Source organism: Ips typographus, linkage group LG15 (genome assembly GCF_016097725.1).
Source record: "Ips typographus isolate SLU linkage group LG15, UJ_Ityp_2.0, whole genome shotgun sequence".
NCBI lineage: Eukaryota > Metazoa > Arthropoda > Insecta > Coleoptera > Curculionidae > Ips > Ips typographus.
Window position 1 is genome coordinate 3,807,655 of NC_138436.1, and position 19,917 is coordinate 3,827,571.

The 19,917-nt window shown below is 42.4% G+C and overlaps 1 protein-coding gene across 6 annotated transcripts; it reads left to right on the plus strand.

Moving 5' to 3' along the window:
* Nucleotides 1-1,684: 1,684 nt before the first annotated feature.
* LOC145738078 (uncharacterized) lies at nucleotides 1,685-9,972 on the plus strand. Of its 6 annotated transcripts, XM_081992932.1 has the most exons (13): nucleotides 1,729-1,972; nucleotides 2,032-2,350; nucleotides 2,401-2,516; nucleotides 2,571-2,771; nucleotides 2,839-2,879; nucleotides 2,964-3,059; nucleotides 3,112-3,206; nucleotides 6,116-7,601; nucleotides 7,725-7,884; nucleotides 7,932-8,314; nucleotides 8,551-8,878; nucleotides 8,940-9,278; nucleotides 9,335-9,972. In XM_081992932.1, the coding sequence occupies exons 4-7, from the start codon at nucleotides 2,674-2,676 to the stop codon at nucleotides 3,201-3,203; spliced, it is 327 nt and encodes a 108-aa protein (XP_081849058.1). In that variant the 5' UTR covers nucleotides 1,729-1,972; nucleotides 2,032-2,350; nucleotides 2,401-2,516; nucleotides 2,571-2,673; the 3' UTR covers nucleotides 3,204-3,206; nucleotides 6,116-7,601; nucleotides 7,725-7,884; nucleotides 7,932-8,314; nucleotides 8,551-8,878; nucleotides 8,940-9,278; nucleotides 9,335-9,972. The 6 variants fall into 6 exon arrangements, with proteins under 6 accessions (XP_081849059.1, XP_081849058.1, XP_081849060.1 ...); XM_081992933.1 differs by having other exon boundaries at nucleotides 1,685-1,972; nucleotides 2,646-2,771; nucleotides 3,112-7,601; XM_081992931.1 differs by having other exon boundaries at nucleotides 1,803-1,972; nucleotides 3,112-7,601.
* Nucleotides 9,973-19,917: the final 9,945 nt, after the last annotated feature.

Genomic DNA, 19,917 nt, shown 5'->3' on the forward strand with positions numbered 1-19,917 from the left:
TATTTGTTAAGAAGAGACAGAACCTAACCTAGCTTGGTGGGGTATGATGTGGACCGCGCGGGCTATATATATTGTCACGTTTTGGGGGTAGCGCAGGAAGAGAAACAACAAACGTAGCTCAAGTATGTCTCCTTTATTTGTATACTGACGATGATGCCTAACTAAATCTTACCCCCAGATTAAGAGGGCCGCTAGTACCGCTACAGGCGGGACGCCCATGGAACACTCTCTACGAGGGGGTGCGTGGGGGTGTGTGTGTGTGTGAGTGTGCGTAAGGCCTCCTGATGTGCCGCCAAGCGGAACCCGCTCGATACGAGCAGGGAACCCCTATGTCCGACAAGCCCGAAGGATTTACTTTATGCACAGCAAGCCCCCCTTGGAGTGTCGCCAAGCGAAACCCGCTCGATACGAGCAGGGAACCCCTATGACCGACACGCCCTAAAGGACTTACTTTAGGTACTGAAAGGGTCAAGAGTCCCGACGGTCACCACTGGGTTGCGTAAGGACTCTAGTCTGTTCAGCCTGGATTTCCAAGAAGGTATCGAGCCGTCCGGGCACTAGGAAGTTCGGACTGATGCTCGATAGACCGACCCAGAGACCAGTAATCTTCGATGGCTTGAGACGCCGATTAAATACTCATCTCATGACCCCAATTTGCCGGTCTCGCTGATTCGGCAGTGCACTGGGGGAGACCGGGGCCAGCCTAGGTAACGGAACATGATGCAACTTATGTTATTCGTGACATCTCCCCCCTCTGAAGAGTGTTCGCCCCGGACACTTAACCCTAACGTAACTAAATAACCTACATGCCCCATGGCTTTATTTACAACGTGTGACCAATCGTAACTTATGTCTTATTACGCTCCCCTTGTTATCTCTCTTGTGGTTCTCCTGGAAACTGTTGCTCCTTCCTGGAGGGCGGCCTTACGCGGCTTCGTCTTGCCTATCTGTGCGCCAGAGCACCCGTTACTCAGTTTGCGGGTGGTGGCGCCCTCTATTGACTTTCCTCGTCCACTTTGAAGTGCGCGGGATGGTCGCTTGTTCCGTGAGTTCCTAGGTTGTGGTATCCTGGCGGTAGAGGGCGTGACGGTTGGTCAACCTATTTAAATATGTATTTTGTAAGTTTATGTTTTATTGTTTATACTTAATTGTTTAGACTATGTAAGCTTTATGAAATATACTTAGTTTGCACCCTACTTATGCAAAATGTTACCCTTACAACTTATTTTATTGTTTAACTGGTCGTCGAAGTGTAAGAGCAGAATAATGGAATCAAGTAAGTTCACTTTTTCCTCTTTCCTCTATTTTTCTCTGTGTCATTTTCCCTTTCTTTTTCCCTTTAGCTTCTCGTTACCAAGGGTTCCCTTGCACCAGACGGCGGTTAAGGGCCCGGCTGCTACGTCTCCTACACCAAGTCCGTTCTGACTTTCCACGAGTATGTTATTCTTAGATCGGGACTGCTATTTCATTTTTTCTGGCTCTTTTTTTTTTCTTTAAAGGAATCGTACCGGAAGTGTATATATTTAAGGTGCCGTTTGGTGACTGGCCCCCCAGCTACCCAGACACCCATGTGCTGCTTCGCGAGGGGTCTTTTTGTGGACAGATATGTCTGATTTTATTTACCCCTCGCCTTCGGCGACCAGTTATACATTTGTATTATTAATATCGGTACTAAATATATCTGTATCCTATCTAGTCGTTTGTTTGTTCTATGCTAAGTTTGAGTGACTTGACTTATTGCTCGTTCACTGTGCGCGCGTTTCCTGTCAACTGTCGTTCTAATTGATGGGCCACACCTTCGGTCAATGTCTTGCCTAGTTCTGATGATTCGTCGATTTTCAACACGAAGGTTCTCGGTACCTGATGGCGTCCTTCTGCCGCCATGCTTGATATCTCTACATTTTCCTGGCTTCCCTGTCTTAAACCTTCAGTTTCGGTGCTCTGACTGGATGATTTGTGTTTTTTACGGGAGGTAAGGTAGTGTTTCAGCAGGCCGTACAATATGACGCCGATTATTATCCCTCCGATTAGCCACGTTGTCACGCCCAGCCAGTATTCCTGCGTGCCCCCCCCGGGTGCTTGGGGTGCCCCGTTTTCTGTGTGGGCTGCCTGTGCCAATGCGAGTAATGTTGGTCTTCGTAACAGTAAGTAAATTACCGCTATTGACAAGACTATGTTCCACGTGAACATGAAGGAGTGGTTGCCCTGGTGCATTTCCACGTGGGCGAGGTGTTCCTGTTTTTCCCATTCGAGGTCCATGTTTAACCTTACTTCTTTTTCTGAGGTTAGGTTGAAATGTGGCAGGTTTGTGGTCCAGTTACTGTTTAGGCATTCTGATAGGTTATGAAAGGTAGGTAAAAATGCCTGGCTATCTGATGGTTTTAACACGAATGTTTTTAGGTTAGTCCATGCGGCTGGTAGTATGTGCCGTATGGAAGCTGGATTTTCTTCGTCTTTGCAAGGAAATCGTTTTTGGATGACAACGTCCTTGTTTACTAATAGCTGGCATTTGCATGGTAAGTTGATTTTTAATGCTCCTGGTAGTTTTAACATTTCCTCCCCGAGTTTAGTGGTGCTTTTAGGGCAGCTGATTGTCGTGTTAGCTTTTGGGTGTGTGATGAGGAATTCTTCGGACCCTGTTTCAGATATGATCATTAGGTTCGACTGGTGGCAATGCATAGGGCAATGTTCCGCTATATCTTCCACTGTGGATCCATGAAACAGTTTTCGAGCGCACGAAGGGCCTTGCGTTTGGTCGCCCGAGAACCTTGGTAAGTAGCACAGCCTATCTTGAAATGGTTTGCATTCGTGTAGTGCAATGCCTGTGATTTCTTTTAGGACCGTGGTCCCCTGGTTATTTGCTACGGCCATCATCAGTGGTGAGTGCTTTAATGTGCATGTCTGGCCCTGCCATGCGAATGGGTTTGTCTGGAGTTGGAATAGCTGCCACTGGTGATTTCTAGTTACTGTTGGTACCTTGACGTGTACCACCAGCTGTTCTCCGGAGAAGGTGCACTCGCTTATTGGTATACGGAAGTATGATGCTAAGTTGGATACAGGTATGGCTAAATCGATGTTGTCTTTTCCTATCTCGTTCTTTATTTTATTTAGATCGCTCCTTAACGTCTCAGGTTGAATTAGTGACAGTGGTATATGTTTATGCCTACATTCTTGTATTGCGGATTGGCTCCGCATTCTTCTAATTAGTAAGATCATTTTCCTTGCCATCCCCAGATTTGCTTGCATGTTTGCCTCCAGAGACCCTGTCGCTAATTCCCTTCCTGCTATTTCCCTTTTTCGAACCTCGTTTAGGAATTCCTCTAATATGTGCACCCTACTTTCTGTTTTCTTGATTGCCATGTTGGTTTCTTCCTGGCAGCGTTTCTGTTCTTCAGAATGTGTACTGATCAATTTCAGCGTATTACTCATAGTACCATGTAGGGCATTTATATGTGCTTCCAGTTTGCCCTCTTCCATGGACATTGAGTCAAGTTTTTCCTGGGTTGCTACCCCGCAGCAGTAATTAAGCCCGTCCGCAATGAATCCTAGTGAGAACGTTCGTTTCTGACGTTTTGTCTTTCCAGACTCTGACCACTCCGGGTACCAGGCTGCTTTGTATTTGTCCATCTCCACATCTATTGCCCTTTCTAATTCCTCTAAGTGTTTTTTCGCTCTGCAGTATATGTGTTGGCCATTGCTCTCGCAATTATCTGCCTGTCTGAACCCTGGTTCTGTGCTCAGTTTAGGTTCTAACCATGGGATGACGTAAGTCAATGGAATAGTGCCCTCATAAAGTATTTTTTCTGGTAGTGTTTTCCATGTTGCCCCAGCTGATACTTCCACATGCTGTGTATCCGACGTGCCGGGCCTACAAGAATTGTTTTTATTACTGTCTGCGTTCCATGTAGGCCGACCGACTTGTGCTAGTCATTGTTCCTCTTCCTTGCATTCCACGTCCGAATCCCCCTCGGATATGTCTCCCAACGTCCATTCGTCATAGAATGGTAAAATCCTCCCTATGTGTACTATATCCGTTTTTTTTCCCTTTTTCTTGTTTTACTTCGTAGTTAACCTCACTGAGTTTCTTTATTATTCTGTAGGGTCCGAACCATCGTAGTAGCAGTTTCTCACTTTTTCCCACCTTCCTGATAGGAATGAATATTTTCACCCTATCTCCTACCTCAAATTCGCCATTTCTGTGGTATTTATCATAAATGTCCTTGTCCTTCTCCTGTTTTTTGTGGATATTGTCTACAGCAATTGCCCTCAACAGTAAAGCTTTTTCTCTTAATTCGTTCGTGTTTGATTCGTCCTCAGTTTCTAAAAGGGTGGCGTCTAGTGGGAGTGTGGGGTTTCTTGCGAATATTAGTTGAAATGGGCTGAAACGTGTCGTCTCCTGTTTGGCCGTATTGTATGCAAATGTCACGAAAGGCAGATAAGTGCACCAATCTGTCTGCTCTGTGTTGCAGTATAGTGACAGCATGTCCGCCAACGTTTTGTTTAAGCGTTCAGTTAGGCCGTTGCACGAAGGGTGGTATGCCGTTGTAAAAGTGCTTTTCAGACCCATAATCTGTTGTAATTCCTGCACTAGTTCGGATTGAAATACCTTGCCTCTATCGCTGAGGATGCTTCTAGGAACGCCGTGAATTAGTATTACTCGTTCCAATAAGAATTTTGCCACAGGTCCTGCCTTCCCGTTAGGCAGGGCCGCTGTGATGGCGTATCTTGACGCGTAGTCTGTCACTACTACTATCGTTGTCTTGCCTTGGTTACTTTTCCGGAATGGTCCCAGTAGGTCTATCCCTACTTTATCAAATACTTTGCCCACTTTTATTGGCTGGAGTAAGCCCAATGGCTTATCATTTGTTGGCCCTTTTCTCGCCTGGCAGTCCCTACAACCTTTAACGTAATTTCTGACGTCCTTAGTCATCGAATCCCAATAGTATTTGGGAGTAAGTCTGCTCAGAGTTTTTGTTACCCCCATGTGTCCGCTGGTAGGTGCGTTGTGAGCTTCCCACAAAATTTCCTCCCTAAGTGACCGGGGGATCACGAGTGCGTGTACCAGTCCTTCCTTAGTTTGTGTTGCTCTATACAGAACGCCCTCCCTCAGCCTAAAATTCTTTATTTTTCGCCGTGTCAGTGCGTGAACGTTTGTTGATTCGGGGTTGCTTATTGCTGTTTTTAATTCTAGTATGGCCTTATCCTTATTCTGCAATTCTCCTATGTCTAACGTTGATATCGTGAAAGTGGGTATATCGTCTAATTCATCTAATTCGACTTCGCTCCATCCTGCCACCGGGTTCCGTGATAGGCAGTCCGCATCTTGGTGCTTACTGCCTTTTTTATAGACTACCGTGAAGTCAAATTCTGCCAACTTGAGAGCCCAACGTGCTAATCTTCTTGAGTGATCTTTTACATTGTGTATCCAGCATAATGCGTGGTGATCTGTTACGATTTTTACAGGGTGTCCATAAATTAGATGCCTTAGGTAGGTCATTCCCCAGACTGCTGCTAATAGCTCCAGCTCGCTGATCGAATAGTTCTTCTCTGCTTTTGACAAGGCCCGGCTTATATAAGCTATCGGGTGGTCTTGACCGTCACTGCCTTCTTGGAGCAGAATTGCCCCTATTCCATCTATACAGGCGTCCGTGTGCATTGTACATCCTATATTCGGATTGTAATGTTTTAATACTGGGGATGACGTCAGTTTTTCTTTCAGCAGTTCAAATGCTTTCGCCTGATCTTCACCCCAGCAGAACTTGTTCTTTTTTGTGGCCTCATGTAAGGGCCGTGCCAATACCGCGTAATCCTTTATAAATTTCCTATAGAAATTGCATAATCCTAAGAAGCTTTGTAGGTCCTTTGTTCTCTTGGGTGTGGGGAATTGCTTAATTCCTGCCAGTTTTTCTTCCTCTGGGCTTATTCCTTCCTTGCTTACTGTGTAGCCCAAGATCCTTATCTTTTCCTGTAAATATTCGCATTTACTCGGTTTTAAGGTCAAACTGGCTTCTCTCATTTTCTGAAATACTTTTTGTAGTTTTGCTAAGTGTTCCTCTAAGTTCTCTGAATAAATAATAATATCATCTAGATAAATTAGTATGTCCTTCCATTTTAGGTCCCTAAATATTCTATCTGCAAGTTGTTGGAAGGTTGCTGGTGCATTGCATAGACCAAAGCTTAATACGTTGAATTCGTATGATCCATGTCCCTGTGCCGTGAATGCCGTGTATTGTTTGGATGACTCCTCTATAGGTATCTGCCAGTAACCCGAAAACATGTCCAAAGTCGTGAAGTACTTGGCATTCCCCATGTAAGTGAGAATGTCATCGATTTGTGGTATCGGGTAACATGATTTTTTGGTGACCGGGTTTATAGTTCTTTTGTAGTCCACGCAGAACCTTGTGGTGCCATCCTTCTTCTTCACCAGTACAACGGGGCTCGCCCATGGCGAGTGGCATGGTCTTATTACTCCGCAATCGAGCATTTCTTTTATTTGTGTGTCAATGATTTCCCGCTCGGATTGTGAGACTCTATAAGGGCGGCATTTTACTGGTTTGTCTTCTGTCACTTCTATTTTGTGCTCTATAAGATGTGTTTTGCCCATCAATTTTGGTGACTTGCAGAACACATCCTCATATTCAACCAGTAGCTCCTCTAGTTCCCTTTTGAACTGCTCATCCCTAATGTGGTCCAGTTTATGATCTTCCAATGTCACCACTTCTTCGTCTATTCTCTGAGTTGTACAGAGTGCTGTTGTGCTCAAACCACTGGGCTCTTCTAGCCGTGCCACCGTTGTGTCTTTGTAAATAACCCTTCTGGTTGGCCCTAGGTTCTTGAGGGTCAGTGATATAGAGTCTTTGGCTCTTTCTAGGTTGCATAGTAGGTTGTTGCGTACTAGCCATCCCTCATTTTGTACTACCAACATTTCTGTAGACAAGGGTATTTCCGGTGACGTTTTGATGGTTTTTTCCTCTCCTGGCTTCAGGGTGTAATCTTCATTTGCCTTCAGCTTAATTATCACGTGGTCATCGTTTTCTATGTAGTTTGGCAGGGTGTTCCAGGAGCTGGTTTCTTGTGTCTTGATTTTTCTTGGTCGGGGTTCTTTATTTTTTGAAACCAGCACCGTCACACTTGTTTCCCTGAATGTCTCATACAGAAGGTCTTTAAGCTTTTCCCAATCTGACTCGCTGTTTGCGGATGCCAATCTAGGTATAGCCACCTTACTTATTTTATTTTGTACTGCCCAATCTTTCAATTTCCTACAGCACTGTTGTAGCGTATGAGTAGGTATGTATTCGTTCCCTTCCTCTTTTACTATCATCTGTAGGGTATGTCTGTTTTTCTTAAACAAACTGACCACGCTCCCTACGGGTAGTTTTTCTGTGTTGTGATCTGCCAAATGGTCCCTGATGGCTTTTCCTACTCCTCTATCTCTACTGGGAGCCGAAGAGACTGCAAAGGCCCATGCAGAACTGCTTGGAAGACTGAAGATGGACCCCGGCATTTCCTGGACCACCTCTGTCTAGTTTCGTGTTATGCCTGGTTTTTTGGGTGCAGGATTTCGCTTTCCCCCGAGCGTTAATACTAAGTCCCGATTTAGGGTGAGTGTGTTAGATATTAAGCAAATTGCTGCCTGCATTTCCCTTAAGAATTCCACGCCCAAAATGAGGGGTTGTGGTGTATTCTCTAATATTGTTGCTCTAATTTCCAATTTTCTCATGTAGTTCCCTCTGAGCTCCAGTGATGCCATTGTTTCGCGTAGACTTTTTACTTTTTGGCCGGCTGCTGTTACAAGCAACGTGGGTGGGCCTCCGGTTCTACGTTTCTTGTCAACTAGGAGATGGCTTATCACATTTAGTTCTGCGCCCGTGTCGATGATCGCTGGTACGTAACAGTCATTTACAACAGTATTAATATACAGTATTTTGTAGCACGTCGGGCCCCGAGTGGAGAGGGTGACGGGGCTTAGTTTTGTCACCCCCTGGAGTTTGGGTGTTGCTGTCTACTTCTGCAAACAGCAGCAAAGTGGCCTATTTTGCCGCAGTTGTAGCATCTAGGCCTATTATCGTACGTTCTAGTGGGTTGGTGCTGTCTTCCAGGATTCCCAGCCTGGGGAGTGCCATAGACTCTCCTGGGTGGTGGAGGGGTTCTAACCTGGCGGGAATTGTAAAAGGGTGGCTGTCTTTGCTCTGTTGGCCCATAGTCTCTCCTAGGCGGCGGCGGGGTTCTGTACGAGCGGGTATTGTCAAATGGAGGTTGTCTTTGCGCTATTGGCCCATAGGCCCCTTCTTCTGTCTGGCGCTGTGGTCTGAAGGTAAGTGGCGCTGAGCACTCTTCAGGGGCGTTATCAATAGTAGCGCAAAGCTTTTTGACCTCGTCCAAATTTCTGGGTGGGTTATTGGGAAAATTCGTCAGCCAGTAGTATTTGGCTTTTGGTATGTCTCTTAACCCATTCTGAAAAATATCTAGGAATTCGTCGAGGTCCAGGTTTTCCCTGTATTCCTCGTATAGTACCCGTAGATCGTAAAAGAAATTTTTTGTTTGTTCTAGGTCCCTCTGTTTCCTTTGCTTCACCTTTGCCAGCAGATGGCGACTGTGATTACCGTCGCTAAATTCTGTTCTAAATGCCTGACAGATGTGTAGCCAATTGCTTTCGGGGTTTGCTGCCTTATACTCTCTATACCAAATGTTTGCAGCACCCTGCAGGTACGAATGGAAGTATAGGATTTTTAGGGCATCGTTCCAACTATTTGCCACCGCTGTTCGTTCATACGTTCCGATAAATTGGGGTGCTGAATCGCTACCAGGGTTGAACGTCGGTGGGCTGATAAACTGAGGTAATGCGGGTGTTTTCTCCCCTGCCTCTACAGCCGAAATGGTAATGTCCGACATTTCCCTTGATCTCCTAATGCCTTCAAATGGTTTATCTCTTTTTTCAGGTTGTACCTGTGTTCCTGCCTCTATTACTGTATTTTCCAGATCGTTTTCTGGTTCTTGTGGCTGCTCGATGTCTTCCCTTCTTGTATTTACAAGCGTAAGGGTTAGGTAATCTGTCTCTGGCAACCAAGGGTCACCTACGCTTGAACTCCTGTGCCTTGGTTGAAAGGGGCTGTCAGGATTTGCTGATCTCAAGTTGTACGCTCTTCTCATTCCTGTTAGGGCGTACACTTGGTTTTGCCACAGATATGGAGATCGGTAGCCCCGGGATTCAACAAGGCGCCTCCACCATGTCACGTTTTGGGGGTAGCGCAGGAAGAGAAACAACAAACGTAGCTCAAGTATGTCTCCTTTATTTGTATACTGACGATGATGCCTAACTAAATCTTACCCCCAGATTAAGAGGGCCGCTAGTACCGCTACAGGCGGGACGCCCATGGAACACTCTCTACGAGGGGGTGCGTGGGGGTGTGTGTGTGTGTGAGTGTGCGTAAGGCCTCCTGATGTGCCGCCAAGCGGAACCCGCTCGATACGAGCAGGGAACCCCTATGTCCGACAAGCCCGAAGGATTTACTTTATGCACAGCAAGCCCCCCTTGGAGTGTCGCCAAGCGAAACCCGCTCGATACGAGCAGGGAACCCCTATGACCGACACGCCCTAAAGGACTTACTTTAGGTACTGAAAGGGTCAAGAGTCCCGACGGTCACCACTGGGTTGCGTAAGGACTCTAGTCTGTTCAGCCTGGATTTCCAAGAAGGTATCGAGCCGTCCGGGCACTAGGAAGTTCGGACTGATGCTCGATAGACCGACCCAGAGACCAGTAATCTTCGATGGCTTGAGACGCCGATTAAATACTCATCTCATGACCCCAATTTGCCGGTCTCGCTGATTCGGCAGTGTACTGGGGGAGACCGGGGCCAGCCTAGGTAACGGAACATGATGCAACTTATGTTATTCGTGACAATATTATATTAACCTTACAATTTTTTACAATTTTGTCTACTAAACTATCATAAATAGAAGTTGTTAAAAAGCACGTTGAAAGTCTATTTTTCCTTTCAAGAATCTTTAGCACGACAATTAATGTGTAGCTTCAATACTATTATCAATCAATAATATACGATTATAACAATCAAGCCAAAAAATTAGTGTGTGATTCCAATCTGAGTATTCCTATCAGAAAGAAGCGAATCATCACAAGAACATATTGGTCCTTCGAGCTGGATACTTCAACCTAATCAAAGTGGTAAGTGCCCTTATCCTGTCCTTTTTATTACATTTACTACACAAACCTGGTTTAATCTAGTTTAAGCAAGTGATTATTACTTTACAATTAAATCAAACATTAATCTTAAAACAATGTCTTTAGAAGAGGAGATGGATCTAAGATTATTTAAAAATAACAAAAAGGCTTTAAAAACTCGATTAACTAGATTCACTAAGTACATAGATTCTATTGATGGAACTAGTAATATTCAAACTAATGAGTTAGACCTGCGTCTAGCTAACATTACTCCAGTTTTAGACTTGTTTTATGAAGTACAAGGTAAAATAGAGGTTGCTATTACTGCAATTGAAGTTGATGAATCTCAAAACATTGAAACTGAGGCATTTGAGGATACTTACTTTAAATATATTAGTAAAGGCAAAGCCTTACTAGAACTGTGTACCAATACAAGGACCCCTAATGAAGGTCACTATCAAAACAATATATTATCAAATGCTCAGGTTTCATCTGAAGTCAATGTGAAGTTACCTCCTATACCTTTACCAAGTTTTGATAGCTCTTATGAGCAATGGCTATTTTTTAAAGATACATTCAAGTCTTTAATACATGACAATGAATCAATTCCAGATGTGCAAAAGTTTCATTACCTTCGGCTATCACTTAAGGGTTCAGCAGCTGAATTATTGAAATCATTAGAGAGTTCCCCTTCTAATTATGTTGTGGCCTGGAATTTACTTGAAAAAAGATATGAAAACACACAAATTTTAGTGAGATTTCATATCAAAGCACTGTTCGACCTGAACAATGTGAAGGAAGAGTGCCATCAAAGTCTTCGATCTCTTTTAGATGGACTTAATAAACACATTAGGGCCTTAGAAGTACTTAAACAGGCTGTAGCATTCTGGGATGCACTCTTAATTCACATGATTTCTCTCAAGTTAGACTCTGCCACAAGAAGGGAGTGGGAATCAGAGTATTCAAAGCATGATTTAGTCAGTTTGGAAGGTTTCACTACCTTTTTAAATGATAAATGCAAACTTCTAGAAACAATTCAAATAAACAATCCACAAAAAGCTAAAAGGCATTCATTTCCAAGTCTGCAAGTCAATCATAGAACTCCAATCTGTTCTTTATGTAACAAAGACCATACTGTATATAATTGTAAAACTTTTCTTGACTTTAATTCAGCTAAAAGATTGGCAGAAGCTAAAAAACGAATATGGTGTCTTAATTGCCTTAGAATAAATCATTCCACTGAACAATGTCGCTCAACATCTTGTAGGAAATGCTCTTCAAAACATAACACTTTATTACATAATGGCTTTGCTGCACAAGCTGAAACAGCAAAAAAAGCTCCTGAACAACAGCCTACAACACCTAAAGTAAACAATGACTCCTCTTTCTTGGCACAAAATGAAGAAATGTCTCAAAACATTACAGGTCTTCACTCTGTGCAGTCTCATTCTGCATCTGCAGCTAGTTCAAGGGTCTTATTGTCAACTGCTTTAGTGGACATTAGTGATGTTCATGGTAATACTCATTTATGTAGGGTTATGCTTGACAGTGGCAGTGAATCCAGTTTTATAACTCAAAACTTATGTGAAAAGTTAGGACTTAAAAGGTTCTCTACTAATATTTCTATATCAGGTATAGGCCAATCTGTTTCTAAGGTGGTTGAACAAACCTCAGTTAAGATTCAAGCTCGTAGTGGTGCTTATGATTTTTCTCTAAATTGTTTAGTTTTACCACAAATATCAAGAAAAATTCCTTACATGTCTATTGATATCTCTCATTTAAAAATACCCAGCAATTTGGTACTGGCTGATCCTACCTTTTATGAGCCAGGAACTATAGATATTCTGATTGGTTGTGACAAATTTTGGGATCTACTATGTGTTGGACAAATAAAACTAGGTAAAAGTCTTCCTGTTATTCAAAAGACCCATTTAGGGTGGATTGTGTCAGGCTCTATATTTCCATCTCAATATTCTAATGATGTCTCTTGTAACTTATGTATCAATCATTCATCCGACATTTTAAATGACCAATTAACCAAATTCTGGGAACTTGAGGAAAGAAATGTACCTGTCAGTTTGTCCCCTGATGATGAAATTTGTGAAAGTTTGTTCAAATCTACCACCACTAGAAATGAAGAGGGACGTTTTGTAGTGATGCTGCCTTTTAGGCACCCTCCAACTATTTTAGGGTATTCTAAAATTACTGCACAAAAAAGGCTCTTCAATCTTGAGTCAAAATTGCAGAAGAATTCTATGCTTAAAAATGACTATATAAAATTTCTTCAAGAGTATGAAACTCTTGGTCACATGACCAGAGTCGACCCTAAAATGTTGGAAGGCAGAGCCACCTTTTATTTACCGCATCATGGCGTGATCAACAATAGTAGCACCACTACAAAACTGCGAGTTGTTTTTGACGGCTCTTGCAAATCCTCAAGTGGTTACTCTTTAAATGACATTTTGTTAGTTGGGCCCACTGTGCAGCCTGATTTATTTTCAATCATACTTCGTGCTAGAAAGCATGCCATTCTCCTTACTGGAGACATTGCTAAAATGTACAGACAAGTACTAGTTCACAAAGAACATAGACCATTGCAAATGATACTGTGGCGATCAGATTCTTCAAAAAACATTGAGGAATATGTCCTTAATACTGTGACCTATGGAACTGGCTCTGCAGCTTATTTGTCCACGAGATGTTTAAAGCAGCTTTCATTGGAATGTGCTGAAAGCAACCCTACAATTAGTAAAATAATCGCAGAAGACTTTTATGTGGATGATTTGTGTACAGGGGGTAGTACCATTAATGAGGTACAAAATATAAAAACTCAACTTTTTGAATATCTTCTGCAAGCTGGATTTGAATTAAGAAAATTTAACTCCAATAAACCTGAGGTTACTTCAGATTTTCCTGACTTAACAGACAATAAATTTCAATTTGGTGACTCTAACTTAAAAATTCTTGGTCTCTATTGGGAGCCACAGAATGATTGTCTTAAGTTTTCAATCAACATTCAACATTTTAATAAAATACCCAAACGAATTATTTTGTCATGCATTTCTCAGATATTTGACCCTTTAGGTCTTTTAGCTCCAGTAGTGTTTGTAGCTAAAAGGTTAATACAACGATTATGGCAAGTGAAATTAGACTGGGATGAGTCAGTTTCCTTAGACATTATGACAATGTGGAATGCCTTTTACGCTCCACTTGAATCTTTAAATACTATTTCTATAAAAAGACCAGTAATTGCTCAAAATGCTACAAAGGTGGAACTTCATGGGTTTTCTGATGCTAGTGAGTCTGGTTATGGTGCATGCATATACATTAGGTCTATAAATCCTGATGGAAACATCCAAGTTAACTTGTTATGTGCTAAAACCCGAGTAGCTCCTATTAAAATTATTACCATACCTCGATTAGAGCTTTGTGGAGCTTTACTTCTAGCAGAGCTTTTTGATAAAGTCATCAAATCTTTACAAATATCTTTTGACAATGTTTATTTCTTGTCTGATTCCACAATTGTGATATCTTGGATAAATTCATCATCTCAGCAATTTAAAATTTTTGTTGCTAATAGAATTTCACAAATTAATGCTTTAACTTCGACTGAAAAATGGCGTTACATTTCTTCTCAGGAGAATCCCGCCGACCTTCTCTCACGAGGCTTAAATGCAAATAATATTTTGCAAAACACTTTATGGTGGAGTGGTCCTGCCTGGCTTTCTTTACCAAGTCGTTCTTGGCCTGCAACAAATCCTCCATCATTAAAGACCAATTTGCCAGAGCAGCGAATAATAAAGTCCACACTTAAGGTGTCAGTATTAGAGGTGGACTGGTTTGAGCGATTCTCTAAATTCTCTAAATTGCAGCGAGTCATAGCATATGTTCTACGATATGTTCATAACAGTCGAAAACCTAAGGCTCTTAGGGAGGTTGGTTTTGTAAAATCATCTGAATTAAAATCTAGTTTAATTCATCTCCTAAAAATCGCCCAGCAGAGCGAGTTTAGTTCAGAAATTTTACATCTAACTGACCATAAAAAAATTTCTGATAATTTGCCTAAAGAGCGCGTTACTTCAAATAGACCATTTTTAGTTACTGGAATTGATTATATAGGTCCTGTATCTTTAAAGGACAGAGTTACCAGAAACCCAAAAATATTGAAGGCTTGGATTTGTCTGTTCGTCTGTTTTTCTACCCGTGCTATTCACCTTGAATTGGTGGGGGATTTATCAACCAATGCGTTTTTAGCAGCTTTAAAACGGTTTTTTGCTAGACGAGGCCTGAGCTCAGACATTTTTTCTGATCAATTTTATTGGTGCAAAAAACGAAATCTCAAAATTATTGACTGCTAATAATGATTACATTGGTTCAAAACTAAGTAATGAAGGAATTAGATGGCATGTAATTCCTCCCAGAGCTCCTCATTTTGGTGGACTTTGGGAGGCTGGTGTAAAATCAGCCAAATTTCATCTAAAAAGAGTCTTATCTAACACTCTATTGACATTTGAAGCGTATTGTACTGTTCTAACACAAGTGGAAGCTTGCTTAAACTCAAGACCTATTTCCTTTCTCTCCACTGACCCTTCCGATCTTCAACCTCTTACCCCTGAGCACTTCTTAATTGGTGGAAGTTTGATGAGCATTCCGGAAGAAGATTACACTCCAGTTCCTGAGAATCGATTGACCAAGTTTAAGTCATTGCAGCGTTTAGTGCAGATGTTCTGGTCACGTTGGTCAAAGGAGTACATCTCTGAACTACAACAACGCTCTAAATGGAAGCAACAGGGACCTCATCTACTCAAGCCTGGATGTCTAGTTTTGGTGAAGGATGATGGATTACCACCACTAAAATGGCAATGTGGCGTAGAAAAAATTCACCCTGGATCAGATGGTGTAACAAGAGCGGCCACTGTCCGTACTCCCACTGGTACTTACAAGCGCCCGGCCATCAAATTGTGTGTCTTACCTGATTGCAACGAATGGAGCAGTGAAAAGTGTGCTTTGTGGTTCGTGTACGCGTTTCTATGTTGCTATCAAACTTTAAAACCCTGTGGGTTTTCAAGGCGGGCGGTATGTTCCGTAGTTAGTGCCATCAACGTGGTATAAATTAATAATATTTGTTAAGAAGAGACAGAACCTAACCTAGCTTGGTGGGGTATGATGTGGACCGCGCGGGCTATATATCTTATATTAACCTTACAATTTTTTACAATTTTGTCTACTAAACTATCATAAATAGAAGTTGTTAAAAAGCACGTTGAAAGTCTATTTTTCCTTTCAAGAATCTTTAGCACGACAATTAATGTGTAGCTTCAATACTATTATCAATCAATAATATACGATTATAACAATCAAGCCAAAAAAAATATCATAACTACCTCTCGATTTTTAGACGTTGCCATGTTTGCATACCCAAAAAACACTTATTCCTTTCGTTGGGTCACCTTTCAACCTTGTTGTTGCGTCCATCTTCTTGCCTTCTCATTTAAGCGTAACTTGTCCCCTGCATCGGGCACCATCTTCTAGTACCTTCTCTCGGCACTACATTGTCTAAGCGGAAATCCATCGCTTAGCTTCGACATCTTTGGTCCATTGCGTGCTCTCTTTTTAGCACACGTTGCTTTGGACTACTATACATCATTTCTAAGCCCATCTGGAGAACCTTCTTCAGCCCGTCATTTAAGGGACTCTGGGTGCACGTGGGTGTAGAACCGACGGTGCGGAACCCATCCGAAGATGCTGGTTTCTCCTAGGCTGGCTCCTCTTCTTCTCGCTTCTTTAATCAGGTCAATTTGTCGATAGACGCAACGAGGTAATTAGGTGGCCCCTAAAGTCAACAATTAATTAGCAAACAAGCCCGACTCCAATAACATAAACAGACATAACATGTATTTATAAACAAAACACCTGATACTTGCGCGCTTTTGCTATCTCAGCAAAGTACCTAGGTCGGGAATGGCGTCACTGGTCTAGAAATCGAGATATTGTTATTGCATTAACTATACATACACTTATTTTATGAAACCTAGTTATCAAAAGTTTAGTTTTATCTTACCCAATACACTACAAACTAAAATGTGCTCCTATACACTAAAATGTTTAGGGCAACCTACAGGCCGCTCTTGATATAGCCCTACTCAGTTCAAGCAACTGCGGACCTGCAGGCTGGTTCTTCAAAACTCGTCTTGATTCTTCTGGGGTGTGCTTGAACTTGTGGGGGTGGGCATGGTTGAGTCGTCTTCCTGATCTCTCTTTCTTTCTCTCTCTTCTTTCTTCTGGTCTTTGCCTCTCTTCTTTTTCCTCTGTTATTCCTTCATCTTTTCCCTGTGACTTAATTGGCATCAATTTGCGAGGGTGTGTCTATCAATATGAAGATTAATAGACGGGGATTGAACGGGGCGCCTCCACCATGTCACGTTTCAGTTTTGCATGTATGTTTAGGAGCTCCACTAGTAATCGTCTACTTTGAGGATTTAAATAGTAGTCACTCTTTTCTACAATGCATTGATCTGAATCGTCGTATGCAAATTTGCAATATCTGGTTAACCATTCTACAGTTCGACATCTTCCGTGATAAACTACTTCATTGAGTTCGACGGCTGTCCTGCAGGCTAAGCAGATCCTTTGTGTGTTGACTTTAGGAAAAACCATATATAAGATCTCGCTCTTAGTAAGCATGGCTTCAGCGCATGCTATTTCCAATGTTCTACCTGGATATTGGACGAGTTCTCTAAATATTTCCTGATTTACACTTGCATTTAGGTCTAACTTTGCGCGTGCTCGTACGTCCGGCTCAAATGAGAATAGAAGTGAAACTAAACTCTCTGCTTGCCGAGCGTTGAAATTGAATCTACGCGTCAGAACCATTCTGCTTGTGCCCATGCTAGATATAAAAGTCTTGACGTGTTCGTCTTTTGGTGGCGTAATCCACACACCATTTGTGACTTTATCTATCATGCATTCTAAGTCTTTTAAATTGAAAGCAATGATGCCTATAGCATCAAAAGCTATCTTTTCCATTGCACCAACTGCTAATGTTCTTAAAGCTAGGTGCTTTTGTATTTTGTCTTTAATTTTGATGGAAGATTGGTATTGCTCCAAACTTGCTGCTGATCGAATTTGTTGCACTAGATCTCTGTGATTATTCAGCTTATCCAGCTTAACTATCACATCTTTGATCCTGCGCTCATGGTGTTCGACCACATTGCTCCATCTTTTAAGTCCGTCTTTCTTTAAGAGTGGAACCGGTATATAGATTCCGTTGCTGTCTACTGCGAGAAACTTCTCAATTTGTAGCGCGTCAGGCTCTTTTTCCTCTGCTGAATCATCGCTGAATACAACCGAGGTTGATTGTCCTGAAGTACCACTTGATGAGATTGATTCCTCTTCCAGTTCATGCTTCTCTCTTAGACGGTTTAGACGTTCATACATAGATATCATATACTGCTTCGCTTCCTGTTCCTCGTCTATTGGAATCTCCTCTATGGGTGGAATTCCCACACCAAAGATGTCTTCGAAGTCATCTATGCACGACATTTTCAAATCACTTTGTTAATTTACTGTGATAAGGATAGTTTTTCTACCAATCAAGGTCCAGGCTATCAAACTACCCGGCGCCTCCACCATGTCACGTTTAGGGGGTAGCGTAGGAAGAGAAACAAGACTGTAGCTCAAGTAAGTCTTCTTTATTTGGCACTGTATAACTCTTAGCATCGAACACTGTCCAAGAGGGGGTGTGTGGGTGTGGGTGTATGTGCGTAAGGCCTTCTGATGTGCCGCCAAGCGGAACCCGCTCGATACGAGCAGGGTGCCTCTATGTCCGACACGCCCAAAGGGCTTACTTAAGGCACTGCAACAGGGTAACGAGCCGTCCGGGCACTAGAAAGTTCGGACTGTCGCTCGTGACCTCCCTCTGGGGATGACCCCAGAGTTCGGTAATCTGTACGTGCTTTTGGTGCAGTATTTATACCCACATCATGACCCCAATTCGCCAATCTTGCTGACACAAACATTGTACTGGGGTAGACCGGGGCCCGACTAGGTAACGGAACATAGTGCAATTTATGTTATTCGTGACATCTCCCCCTTCCAACAAGTGTTCGCCCCGAACACTAAAAGCTTATGTTTCCTAGAGCAACTTACTTATTCTCTATTCTTACTTTCTAATGCAGATGGGGGAGTACTTTATTTAAACCAACCTATAATCAAATATTACTTCTTAAAACTAACACATGTTACTTATCTTCTAGAAAAGGGGTGGGGAAAACGTTATTGAACAAATATCTTAACTACCTCTCGATTTTTAGACGTTGCCATGTTTGCATACCCAAAAAACACTTATTCCTTTCGTTGGGTCACCTTTCAACCTTGTTGTTGCGTCCATCTTCTTGCCTTCTCATTTAAGCGTAACTTGTCCCCTGCATCGGGCACCATCTTCTAGTACCTTCTCTCGGCACTACATTGTCTAAGCGGAAATCCATCGCTTAGCTTCGACATCTTTGGTCCATTGCGTGCTCTCTTTTTAGCACACGTTGCTTTGGACTACTATACATCATTTCTAAGCCCATCTGGAGAACCTTCTTCAGCCCGTCATTTAAGGGACTCTGGGTGCACGTGGGTGTAGAACCGACGGTGCGGAACCCATCCGAAGATGCTGGTTTCTCCTAGGCTGGCTCCTCTTCTTCTCGCTTCTTTAATCAGGTCAATTTGTCGATAGACGCAACGAGGTAATTAGGTGGCCCCTAAAGTCAACAATTAATTAGCAAACAAGCCCGACTCCAATAACATAAACAGACATAACATGTATTTATAAACAAAACACCTGATCCTTGCGCGCTTTTGCTATCTCAGCAAAGTACCTAGGTCGGGAATGGCGTCACTGGTCTAGAAATCGAGATATTGTTATTGCATTAACTATACATACACTTATTTTATGAAACCTAGTTATCAAAAGTTTAGTTTTATCTTACCCAATACACTACAAACTAAAATGTGCTCCTATACACTAAAATGTTTAGGGCAACCTACAGGCCGCTCTTGATATAGCCCTACTCAGTTCAAGCAACTGCGGACCTGCAGGCTGGTCCTTCAAAACTCGTCTTGATTCTTCTGGGGTGTGCTTGAACTTGTGGGGGTGGGCATGGTTGAGTCGTCTTCCTGATCTCTCTTTCTTTCTCTCTCTTCTTTCTTCTGGTCTTTGCCTCTCTTCTTTTTCCTCTGTTATTCCTTCATCTTTTCCCTGTGACTTAATTGGCATCAATTTGCGAGGGTGTGTCTATCAATATGAAGATTAATAGACGGGGATTGAACGGGGCGCCTCCACCATGTCACGTTTCAGTTTTGCATGTATGTTTAGCAGCTCCACTAGTAATCGTCTACTTTGAGGATTTAAATAGTAGTCACTCTTTTCTACAATGCATTGATCTGAATCGTCGTATGCAAATTTGCAATATCTGGTTAACCATTCTACAGTTCGACATCTTCCGTGATAAACTACTTCATTGAGTTCGACGGCTGTCCTGCAGGCTAAGCAGATCCTTTGTGTGTTGACTTTAGGAAAAACCATATATAAGATCTCGCTCTTAGTAAGCATGGCTTCAGCGCATGCTATTTCCAATGTTCTACCTGGATATTGGACGAGTTCTCTAAATATTTCCTGATTTACACTTGCATTTAGGTCTAACTTTGCGCGTGCTCGTACGTCCGGCTCAAATGAGAATAGAAGTGAAACT

Coding starts and splice junctions, on each gene's coding strand:
- LOC145738078 (XM_081992933.1), top strand. CDS start 2,674: ATGCATAGGGCAATGTTCCGCTATATCTTCCACTGTGGATCCATGAAA. Junction 2,772..2,838: donor TTGGTCGCCCGAGAACCTTG/GTAAGTAGCACA, acceptor GATTTCTTTTAG/GACCGTGGTCCCCTGGTTAT. Junction 3,060..3,111: donor TGATGCTAAGTTGGATACAG/GTATGGCTAAAT, acceptor TATTTTATTTAG/ATCGCTCCTTAACGTCTCAG.